At 43.7% G+C, this 12,140-nt stretch overlaps 1 protein-coding gene across 3 annotated transcripts in view; it reads right to left on the bottom strand.

Moving 5' to 3' along the window:
* Window positions 1-12,140, bottom strand: part of ADAM23 (ADAM metallopeptidase domain 23) — a 414,934-nt gene that overhangs the window by 189,044 nt on the left and 213,750 nt on the right. For all 3 annotated transcript variants that reach the window (XM_075317711.1, XM_075317712.1, XM_075317713.1), the window contains exon 6: window positions 11,580-11,643. In XM_075317711.1, coding sequence (XP_075173826.1) covers window positions 11,580-11,643 — 64 coding nt within the window. The remainder of the gene's footprint in view (window positions 1-11,579; window positions 11,644-12,140) is intronic.

Here is a 12,140-nt window from a genome sequence, read left to right as displayed (position 1 = left end):
GTGACCCCGCCCCAAGGTAGTTATAGTGCATCAGCAAGGTCTCTACCATTTTCACATGTTCAGGCTTTTGAGATTCTTTTAATGTAAACACTTAAGGATTTCAATGATGCCAAGCATTTAAAATAAATATTTATATTCATCAGGAAAATGTCCAATACTTATAATACTTACAGACGTGGACAAATTTGTTGGTATCTTTCTGTTAGGCTGAAGTCACACTTACGATTGACCCTCGCGTGACTCATGCGAGCCTCGCAGTGCATCACCCAACAAGGCAACTGCTCTCTGGACAGAAGATGGTCAGCTTTATGAATTTCTAAGGAGCTGAGACGCTCCTGTCCAGAGAGTAGCAGGCCGTGTCGGGCGATGTGATGCGAGACTCGCGCGAGTCACACGTGAGTCAATCGCAAGTGTGATTCTGGCCTTAAAGTGACAAAAATCCACAATGGACACTGAAATAACTTGAAACTTACAAAAGTAATTTTTAAAGTAAATTTACTGACTATCAACTAATGAGAAGCAGGAAATAATAATAAAAAAAAAACAATGAAACTGGCCTGGACAATAATGATAATACTTAACCCCTTCCCCACCCAGCAATTTAACATTTTTTGGGGATTTTTTTCTCCCTTTCTTCCAAGAGCTAAATCTTGGGAGAAAGGGAGAGCATATACATTGTACTACTGATATTTGATGTTTTATTAGATAGCTCTTGGAAAATGTTGGGGGCACTATGGGGCACTGCCAATTAGTACTTTTTTTCTGATCCTAATTCAGCATGAGAAAAACAGTTGCAGCATGGGAGTGTATATTAGGCCCCTTTCACACGTCAGTGATTCTGGTACGTTTGTGCTTTTTTTAAACATACCAGAATCACTGACATACGCAGACCCATTCTAATCAATGGGTCTGCTCACACGTCAGTGATTTTTCACTGCACGTGTCTCCGTGCAGCGTACCCGCGTGTCCGTGATTGCTGCACGGAGACATGTCCATTTTTTTCTGGCATCACTGATGTTCCACGGACCACGCAGTGGTGTGGTCCGTGAAACACGTGCCAGAAAAAAACGTGCATTTAAAATAATAAACATTTTAACTCACCCGGCGTCCAGCGATGTCCTCTGCAGCCCGTCCTCCCTGCTGCTTCTAAGCCGGCTGATTACTGTCGCGCATATTCATTATGCGCGACACAGCCGACCCGGAAGCAGCTGCTGCGGGGGTCACCGCCGGCCGGATGCTGCGTCGGGGAAGCGATCAGCACCATGGACAGCGGGAGCGGGCGCAGGTGAGTTGATTTCTAAGTGCAATCACGGGCCACGGATAACGGAGCCCGGATTGCACTTAGACAACCCACGTGTGCCGTGATTCACGGCACACGCAGGGACATGTGCGTGTTTTACACGCCAGTGAAAAACGTCACTGTTTTTCACTGACGTGTGAAACGGGCCTTAGATAGCATTCAAGTTTATGGGTGTGTGCAAAACATCCGACTGCACTCAGATGTCGTCCAATATACGCCGTCGTCGACATACACAACAAGGGATAAGATGGAGAAATTAAGTTCTCCATCTTCTCAGTTGTGCTCCGATTCTTGCAAGTGAGAGACTTGGATCACAGTAAATGACACTCGGCTCAAAATCTGATGGGAAATTAAGCCGAGTGTTATTGCATAATGGGCCCAATTCTCTGACGTGAGAGGTCTTGTGACCCCAGCCTAACAGTTGGCATGCGAGTAACTGCATGAGAACTATTGGTCATGGAATAAAGATCCCATAATCACAAGATTAGGATATTTATTTACTTTCCTATAAAAAAGGCACAGTTTGACCCGTGAGAAACAAAATGTGTCTAGATCAGAAATTACGCAATTTTTAGCAGGTATCTCTACATTAATATGTATTAACTACTCACATAACTGTATTTGAGTCCGAAAGTTAAAGGAAAACTGTCAGCAGGTTTTTGCTTAATCTGAGAACATCATGCTGTAAGGGTTAAACACTAATTTCAACGATGTGCCACATGTCAAGCTCCTGTGCTGTTGTTTACTTAAACAGAGTGTTTTATCAGTAGGACATTATCATCGCTGAGACTAGCTGGCTTGTGCCATGTTTTCCGACGTCGCACCCTCTTGGGGTTAGCAACTGACGGTCTATAGACACTGTACATAGAGAGCCTGGTGTGGGCGGTGGCATCTCTTTGAGCTCTGCTGCATTACTAAATCTAAAAACTGTGATTGTGTGTGAACCAATATACCCAGTAATTTTAGAGATGCATCGATGGATTCAGGGTCTTTTTGCCTACATTATGCTGCTCTCCGATGAAGTACTAAAAACCTGCTGACAGATTCCCTTTCACTAGAAAATAAGAGTCAGATCTGGATCACTGTTATGGGCAAATTACACTTATTTGTCATGTTTCAGAGCAATTTCTACAGTTACTATGATATCCCATTTCACATAGTAAGAAGATTAAACTTTATAAATCATCCATTTGCAGTGTTCTGTCTCCATTTTGCACCTCAACATATAGAAAACAAAACTAATACAGATTTCATTTTCACATCCCTGAGCACCTTGCTCTATTTAGAAGCAGGCCACACATATCTGGCATTCTTCATCACAGTTTAATCTAGCGTCTGTGAAAACAATAACTGCATTTCACTAACACTGATGACAAATTGTGCTGATTGTCTCCATTCCAATCCTTTTTATTTATTCCAGAACAATATCTGATTTTTTCACTGCTGAAAGTAAGCATGACTATGGACATTGACAGCAAAGCACTTCTTAGGTGAAATACTGTCGTTAAATGCAATTAATGCTAAATTTATCCAAGCACATAATATTTAGCACCATGATCTATTGCACTGTCAATATGATTAATGCCTCATGCCAAAAATGCTCAGCAATGGGGCCAAATGCAGTGTGGTAATGGCAGCCATTCATTTTTGCTTAACACAGACAAATAAAACTAGAACATTTTACTGGTTCTAACCCACCAATGTAGAGGAAATCAGAGACCAGGCTCTACCTCTGGGCCAACATAAAATATAAACAGCTGACAGCCAATAAAACACAGGTGCTGATGCATATCTTGGAAATTCTAGAATGTTAGGAGACAAAGTATGGGGTATGCATTGGTTTAGGGGAATATTTTTATTTGGCCGTCTGATCTGCGGAGGTCTATATTTGTTTAGAAGATTTGACTGAATGCTATAGTTTTTCTTGATATCTCTATATATATATATATATTATGGGGTCGTATTTCGGGGTTTCTATGTGTTGATTCTGGAGTCTGAATTTATTTTGAGGTCTGCATTAACTCTGCGATGTGGTCATATATTTGGATTTATTTTAGAAACAAGTCTAGGTCTTTTGGGGTGTGGTCTGGGTTTCTTCGATGGTCTGTGTTTATTTGATGACTGTGCTTATTTTGTATTTGTTTAATCTAAGATTAATTTCAGCGTCTTTTTCTTAAATTGGAAGTGTGATCAAAATTATACGCACTATATAGGAACAAAAATCAATACTGTACACTATAGATTTTTGATAATGATCTCACTCACCTCTCCGCAGCCATTGCTGCCCGACACTGGATTTCGGCTCAGTGCGCATGACCCCGGAGTTTCGGTCATGCATACTACTTCAGTTTGAAGCCAGGATGCGTACACCCGGCTTCATAGTGTGATTGACCCAAACTCCGGGGTCATGCACACTGAGCCGAAATCCAGTGTCGGGCGGTGATGTCAGCTGGAGAGGTGAGTGAGATAATCCTCTGATGCTGCGCATTCATTAGCATATTAGCACACACAGGGTGTACTAACATGCTAATGGACTAGTCCCCTCGCTCACTAGCATATGATAAAAGATCTTTAGAAATACTTTTTCTAAAGATCCCTTTATCTATGATACCAGATACAGGGCCGGTTAAGCAGAGATTAGCAATATGCACCTAGAACTGCTCGTGGTTCTGGCTTCATATTGGACCTGACAAGTTTCCTTTAAAGTTCCTCCAGCTGTGTCTTACATTTATTTCCATAGTCCATTTACTGTAGTTTGGTGACTCCATGAGATACCAACAACTCTTCTATAAGCTATGTTTTTTATGAAAGAATACAAAACTACATAATAACTATACATAATAAATGTATAGGACCTTCTAATATGAATTCCAGAAAAAAATGAAAGTGTGCCTTCATATGAAAGACGTATGGAGGTACATTATCGAGCCATAGCAGTGCATGGTGATTGACTTTTAAGCGCAGTCACATGCTTTGTGAAGGGGTGGGAACAACGTTTTGGTCACTATTTTCTCAGTAGGGGTAGAACTTTTTTCAGCTTCTTCTTAATACATACAGTACTTGCTGAAATAATTTATTACTAAGGTTAACTAATTTTAATGGAAAACTTTTTACTAGAGTTCCCTTTGACGCTTGAAATTTCAAGGATATAAATCCATAATTCAGGACTGTAAATCATTTTTTGCCTCAGGTGTAGTAAAAAAAATGCTGCAGAAAAATTGAACACAAAACTGACACCACAATTTCCTAAAGAAACAGTTTTGATTCCAGACATCAGTGTGAACAGAAACTCTAACTGCAGCATTTTTGGGGGGACAACTCGGCTATACTACGGATGCCAGAATGGCAAGGTGCACAATCTTTGCCATCAGTTGTGTCTGACTAAGGCTGCTTTCACACCTCCGGTTTCTGCAATGCGGTACAATCCGGCACTTTGCAGGAAAATCGCAACCGTTTTTTTTGCTGTCGGTTGCGATTTTCCTGCATAGACTTTAATTAGTGCCGCATTGTGCCGCATGGCCTTGCGTTCCGTCCAGTTTTTGCCGCATGCGGCAGATTTAGCCGATGCGGCGGCCGGATGGAATGTTGCCTGGCACGTTTTTTCGTGCGGCAAAAAAAAACCGCATCGCGCCGCATTCGGCCGATGCGGCGCATTTTTCAATGCATGCCTTTGGCGGCCGGATGTGGCGCGATGCGGCAATAACCGCATCCGGCCGCCGCATGCGGTTTTTGCCACTGCGCATGCTCAGTAGCATGCCGCAAGTGGCAAAAACCGGACTGGCCGCAAATGAAAAACTTATGCAAAGGATGCGGTGTGTTCACCGCATCCGTTGCATAGCTTGCACAGCCGGATTGAGCCGCAGAGCTCAAGCCGGATGTGTGAAAGCAGCCTAAGTCAAATAGTATGAGATTAAAATGAAGCAGCTCAGCCCCATACTTGTATTAGAAATAGCTAACCTACGTCAGTATTACAAATAAGACAAATTCAGGGAAGCACTAGATGACTTTCAGAAACCTTGAAAAGTTCTCAGCAGGATAAATTGGTGGCTCTGATCACGTCCTGCTTCAGTGGAAAAAGCTAGCGGCGTCAGTCTACAAGTATGAATCAGCACAATTTCACTGTCTTGAACACTGGAACGCCTATGCGATTTCCCAAGCAGAACATTTGCTGTCAGATATCACACAGTCATTCTGAAGGTATAATTTAAACTGGTAAGCAGAAAACTGCACTTAACATCTATGTAGACAGCAGAATTTACAAAACGGAAAGTATTGGACACAGTAACATCTTCTTTCTTATAAAGCAGATTTCAAATATTATCACAAAAAGTGATTGTGATTAACACATAAAATATAATGACCGGAGATAAGGAGAAAATAAAATGTTCCTAGATTTCAAATGTAAAAAGGGCAACTAAGAAATAAACACAAATAAGCTTACGAGTGTATAACCCAAAACAGGACCCATATTTAAGGATTAAGGCTGCTTTACACGCTGCGACATCGCTAGCGATGTCGCTAGCGATCGCACCCGCCCCCGTCGTTTGTGTGTCATGGGCAAATCGCTGCCCGTGGCGAACAATATCGTTAGGACGCGTTAAACGGACTTACCTTCCTAACGACGTCGCTGTGGCCGGCGAACAACCTCTTTTTTAAGGGGCGGTTCGTGCGGCGTCACAGCGACGTCACTTAGCGGCCCACCAATAGAAGCGGAGGGGCGGAGAGCAGCCGCATTAACGACACGCCCACCTCGTTGCCAAAGGACACAGGAACGCTGTTGTTCGTCGTTCCTGGGGTGTCACACGTAGCGATGTGTGCTGCCTCAGTAACGACAAACAACCTGCGTCCAGCACGAGCAACGACATTTGGAAAATGAACGACGTGTCAACGATCAACGATTTGGTGAGTATTTCCGATTGTTAGTCGTCGCTTGTAGGTGTCACACGCAACAACATCGCTAACGAGGCCGGATGTGCGTCACGAATTCCGTGAACCCAACAACATATCATTAGATACGTCATTGCGTATAAAACAGCCTTTACTCTTATGACCGGCCGATACTTCTAACCACCATTTAATCAGGGTCTTTAATCTGTAGATTTGATACTTCAGTATTTGCCCAAATATTGTGAACTAAAGAGAACCAACCAGCAGGATTTTCACATATAAAGCACAGGAAGTGCCATACTGACGCTAGGGTGCTGATTCACACCATACCTTCAGTTTAGAAATTCGATGCTTGATTGCTGAAAAATCCTTTATTAAAGCTTCAGAAATGATGTCATTGGTACAGTGGCTTGAGTATCGGGGCTAAACTTTGTGGGTTGGTTCCTCAGGATTGCTTTCTCCTCCCAGCTCACCTCCCCTTCTTTATATAAATGTTGAGCCGCTACTCGGCGCATGTGAGTACTACAGCCATTGAAGACACTGTGGAGACAAATATAAGTGGCAGCGGCGCATGCGCAGATTGATTTTTTTTTCATCAGCGCATGCACCGCCGCCACTCATAGTTATCTGCACAGAGTCCTCAGTAAAATGGCGCTGGAGATCGCGGTATGTGCATGCACCGATCCTGGCTCTCTTTTATAAAGAAAACATCACACTAGCAATGTGCATGTGCTACCAACAGAGGCAACTGTGGTAGCGGTGCAAAATTTAAATAAAACGAGAAGGTGAGCACCAATGACATAATTTCTGAAGGTTTGATAAAGGATTTTTTAGCAAACAAGCATCGAATCGCTAAACTAAATTTATGATTTGAATCAGCACCCTAGCGCCAGTATGGCACTGCTTGTACTTTATATGTGAAAAACCTGCTGGTTGGTTCCCTTTAACTGCTTTTCATAACTGCCAATTCTTGTTTATTCACTTCACTTTTTTTACCTTCTTCTAAGGGATCATTTAGATGACCGTTACGTCTGTCCTGTTCAGTTCCTGTTTTTTTGTCGACCTACTTACAGGAACATCTTCTAAATGTCTTTTGTGTAAGATCGGATGGCACATAGAAGCACTTCCGTGTACATCCGATCGTACAAAAAACAGATTTTTTTTTTGTCAGATGTCCTATTCTGTTACATAATAACGGACCGTGACTCAATACAAGTCAATGGGTCTGCAAAATCCCCGGAAGCCACATGGAAGCACTTCTGTGTGACTTCCGTAGGGTGCTCTGGCATTCTGTGTCCCGCTCCTGAGCCAGCCCCGTGGCTGTGTGCACTGATGTGTGTCAGCATCTGCCCGCACTGCAGTGTGTCAGCATCTGCCTGCACTTCAGTGTGTTAGCAGCTGCCCGCAAAGCAGTGTCAGCATCTGCCTGCACTGCAGTGTCAGCATCTGCCTGCACTGCAGTGTCAGCATCTGTCTGCACAGCAGTGTCAGCATCTGCCCGCACTGCAGTGTCAGCATCTGCCCACACTGCAGTGTCAGCATCTGCCCACACTGCAGTGTCAGCATCTGCCCGCACTGCAGTGTGTCAGCATCTGCCTGCACTTCAGTGTGTCAGCAGCTGCCCGCAAAGCAGTGTCAGCATCTGCCTGCACTGCAGTGTCAGCATCTGCCTGCACTGCAGTGTCAGCATCTGTCTGCACAGCAGTGTCAGCATCTGCCTGCACTGCAGTGTCAGCATCTGCCCGCACTGCAGTGTCAGCATCTGCCCAAACTGCAGTGTCAGCATCTGCCCACACTGCAGTGTGTCAGCAGCTGCCCGCACTGCAGTGCGGGCAGCTGCTGACACTGCAGTGCGGGCAGCTGCTGGCACTGCAAGCAGCAGCAGGGATGATGAGTGTTGCAGGAGGTTAGTAAAGTTCATTACCTGCGGTGGTGAAGTCCTGTACTCCTGACGTCAGTGCTTGTCACTGACTTCTATGCCCGGCGGTCATTGATCTCAGTGACCAGCGCTGACGTCAGGAGTGCAGTGGCTTCTATCACCGCAGGTAACATACCTGTGACACCCCACGGAGCTGAAGATAGGAGCTTCAGTCCATACCTTGTATACCCATCGCTGGGCCAGTGGTTTGTAGAAGTCGTGGCCTGACCCGGTTCCGTGGCCCCATGGTGCACAGTAAAGGGAGGCTAGCAAAGATTGTTCCTGGAGAAGTAGTCACAAGTTACAGTGGTGACTGGGGTCCTGGCCTCCTCCGCTGCGGACCCTTCCTCCAACTTTTCCTCCTCCAGGAGTAGAATGGATGATGTCGACTACGCCACCTGTAGTGTGCAGCCAGGGATAAGGCCGCCGCTGCAGGGTACCTCACTGGGGGAGATGTTGGGGTGCAGCCAGGAAGGTATCGCTCCCCACAGGTGGAGCGGCCCCCCGGAGGGAGAACGGGGAATTGGGAATCATCGGATCACAAGGCGATGACAAACAGAGTCAACTGAGCTGCGGGTTTCAGATTTTGTTTACTCACAGTTCTTTCTTTACTGCAATGACTCCGTGTCGTTCCCAGGAAGGACAGAGGTTAAGCCTGGTAGAGTAGCCTGTGGATTTTCTCCTCCTGTGCTCTCGTGTGGTGGTCCCCTCCTTGTCTCTGGAGCTTTTGGGACTCGTTACTCTGCCACCCGAAGCTGCGCTGGTTCCAAGGGGCAACGACATCCTCCCCTCTGTAACCCTCTTTTCCTCCATGCCAGACGACTACCGGTCCCAGGCTCTCAACTTCTTCCCGGCTAGCCACCTCTCCCATTCCAAGTCTCTGCCGGCTAATGGACCTGGAGCCTCCTAACTGGCGCTATCCGCTCTCTTAGCTTAGGGGTCCTCAGCCATCCACTCGCCCGGTCCCAGGTAAGGAAAGGGTGTATAATGGGTCTGGAACTGGTGGCTCCTCTGCTCTGCCTCCCTGAGAGGGATGCTTCCAGGGAGCTGGTCACTGCGTGTCCACTCTCAATGCTTTCCTAAGGCGTTCTAAGGTAAACTGAAACCAAACTGTCCCTTTTGTAACTTCCTTCTGCACGTGCCCCTGCCTAAGGAATGTTCCCTCTGTGTGTGTGTGTGTGTGTGTGTGTGTGTGTGTGTGAGGCTGTGTGCTGCAGAAACAGATTTAACCTCTTCCTGCTCAGGGTGGACGGATATTATAAAATACATTAAAATACATACAATACAATACCCTGTAGCACCCAGTCTCAGGGGCGCTACATACCTAGCTAACCTCCTGAAGTCAGCGCTGGTCAACCCCTGTGATGACCTGGGCTGACCTATTGATATTAGCTCAGGTCACTGCACTGCTCTCCCAGTCAATGGGGAATGTTCTGTTCTTCATTGATTGGCACAGTGAGTATGGATCGTCGTCGGACCCTCTTATTGAATTACGCCGGACCCGGATTTGTTTTTTCTTTCCAATAAATTAGTGAAAGAAGGAATGTGTTGGGGAGTATTTTTTCAAATAAAAATTTGTCATCTATTTTTTTTTATTAGTGACTGGGTTAGTGACGTCGGGTATCTGATAGATGCCGTGTCATCACTAACCTCTGGGCTTGATGAAAGGTGACATTACACATCTGGTATCAACCCCATATATTAACCTGTTTGCCACTGCACCAGGACAACGGTATGAGCCGGGTAAAGTCCCGGGACTGTCGCATCTAATGGATGCGGCAATTCCGGCCAGCTGCTGGCTGATATTTTTAGGCTGGGGGGGCTCCCAATGATGTGGGTTTCCCCAGCCTGAGAATACCAGCCAGCAGCTGTGAGGATTTATCTTGGCTGGTATCAAAATTGGGGGACCGCACATCATTTTTTAAAATTATTTATTTATTTATTGAACTGTACAATATAGACCCGCCCACCGGCGGCTGTGATTGGTTACAGTCAGACAGCTGTCAGTCAGCGTTGGGGCGCATCTGACTCTAACCAATCACAGACGGGGAGGAGTGAATATATTTGAGCCTGAGTGGCCGGCTTGGGAAGATTAAAGAGCTGCCGCGGGAGAAGTGTGTCAGACGCGCCAGTTATTGGTGAGTATGTAGCGCTTACTCCTACCCGTTTGCCCCAAGTTCTGTTCCCAATAGACTTTATATGGAGACCAGCATCTGGCTAGATAACCTGGACTGCATGTAACTCTCCTTCAGTTTTTTTGTGGGCCGCAAAAAATACGGAAGTCACATGGATGACACACGGACCATATATGGAACGGAACAGGATGGATGCAGTTGTCACACGGATGCCACACGGATATATTTTGTTTTTGCACAACATAACTTTATTATGGCTTGAGGTTTTTTGCCGAATATATTGTAGCATCAAACTATAATTGCCTTTTAGGAACTTAAAAACAGGAAAAAGTTTTATGCGGGGTGAATTAAGGAAAAAAAAATACAATTCTGCCATTGTTCCTTAGTTGTTTTTTTTTTTTTTTTGCAATATTCACTGTGTGGAAAAAATTACCATTTTTGTCATTTTTCAAGTCGGTTATGGCAAATTGTCTGTTGTTTTTTTTTTAAATATTCTATCGCTTCTAAGAATTAAATGAAACAGGTTTGGTACCGTGCTAGTTGAAAAAAGATTGATTGCTCTCAGTGGAAAAACAACAAAATAATGATCTTGTAGTTATGATAACTTTTAATGGCTAACAGAAATAAAATAAATGATGTTATAAAGCAAACTTTCGAGACTCCTCAGGTCTCTTTATCAGGCATGGTATAACAAAGTATCTGAAGAAACACAAATATATTACAGGCAGAGTAATAAATGGATGTAAAAAATAAATAAAACTAAGCTTACAGAGTGAATCCTTCATTAGTTTAGATAAGTAGTGTGAAAATTGTATTGTCCCAATATCCATGTAAGATCAGAGGCCTGGTGCCCTCACTGTCTCTGGAGCAGACTCCTCTGAGGTTGTAGAATTAAAAACTTTAAAAATAGGCTTATATTACTATTTAAAAAGACCCATATCTTATATTCCTGTTGATAGCATAAGTATTTTTTATTAGAACAAATGTTTTCTATTAGCAAGAGCTGACTCTTTCGCTTGTCTATATTAGAGGACACAGGCAGTGTTCTGTTTTTTTCTTTTCCAGAAAAGTGACTTACAGCAAAAATAGAGAATTACGGTAAAAAGATAAAAGTGCCTTGTGACTGAAAATCTTAAAGAAAGAAAAAAAACTATTTCTGGATCCCAAATTAAAAAATATCTACTTTCATTGCAGAGCAATTATTGCCCAATTCTATAAATGCATTACATTCAGGATACAAATGTAAAATAAAATTTCATATACTCTGGTTTTATTTGTACTCTGTGACAGCATTTTATAAGCTTTGCAAATAAATCAGTAGTTGATGTCATATACTTACAGAACTGTGAGTTATGTCCACCGGATGTATGGTGTAGGTATGAGAACCGTCATCAAACATACCGCTAGAAAAGAAACATATGTTAGATGGATGGCACTATGTTATTCACTATCAATATCAAACATGTTTCCCACCATTATGGGGCTAGAACACAATTGACAGCCATTGTAGTCATAGACTTTTCAATTTCATTTTTAAAATGTCTAGAAAAAGATCTGCATAGAATGACCCTTAAAAATTAAAACAATGGTTACGCTTTATTTCATAAATCAATAGTAGGAGATGGCAGTTGTTACTGATGAGGGTCTATGTAGATAGAAGAGGGTGGAGGGGCGGAGCTCTGCCTCTAGATCCTCCCTCTGCATCTAGCTCTTCCCTCTGCATCTACCTCCTCCCTCTGCATCTAGCTCCTTCTTCCTCCCATCATCATAGAATCTCATCAGTAACAGCTGCTATCTCCTAAAATTAAAACGACAGTTACTCTTTAAATATATGTAAAAAGAAAACACCAGTAAAAAAGTTTTAGATGGCAGGCATTTTAAAATGTCTTTAAAAATACTA

Source organism: Anomaloglossus baeobatrachus, chromosome 7, assembly GCF_048569485.1.
Source record: "Anomaloglossus baeobatrachus isolate aAnoBae1 chromosome 7, aAnoBae1.hap1, whole genome shotgun sequence".
Taxonomy (NCBI): Eukaryota; Metazoa; Chordata; class Amphibia; order Anura; family Aromobatidae; genus Anomaloglossus; species Anomaloglossus baeobatrachus.
The sequence above is the reverse complement of the archived record's forward strand: the minus strand, read 5'-3'. Positions and strand labels throughout refer to the sequence as shown.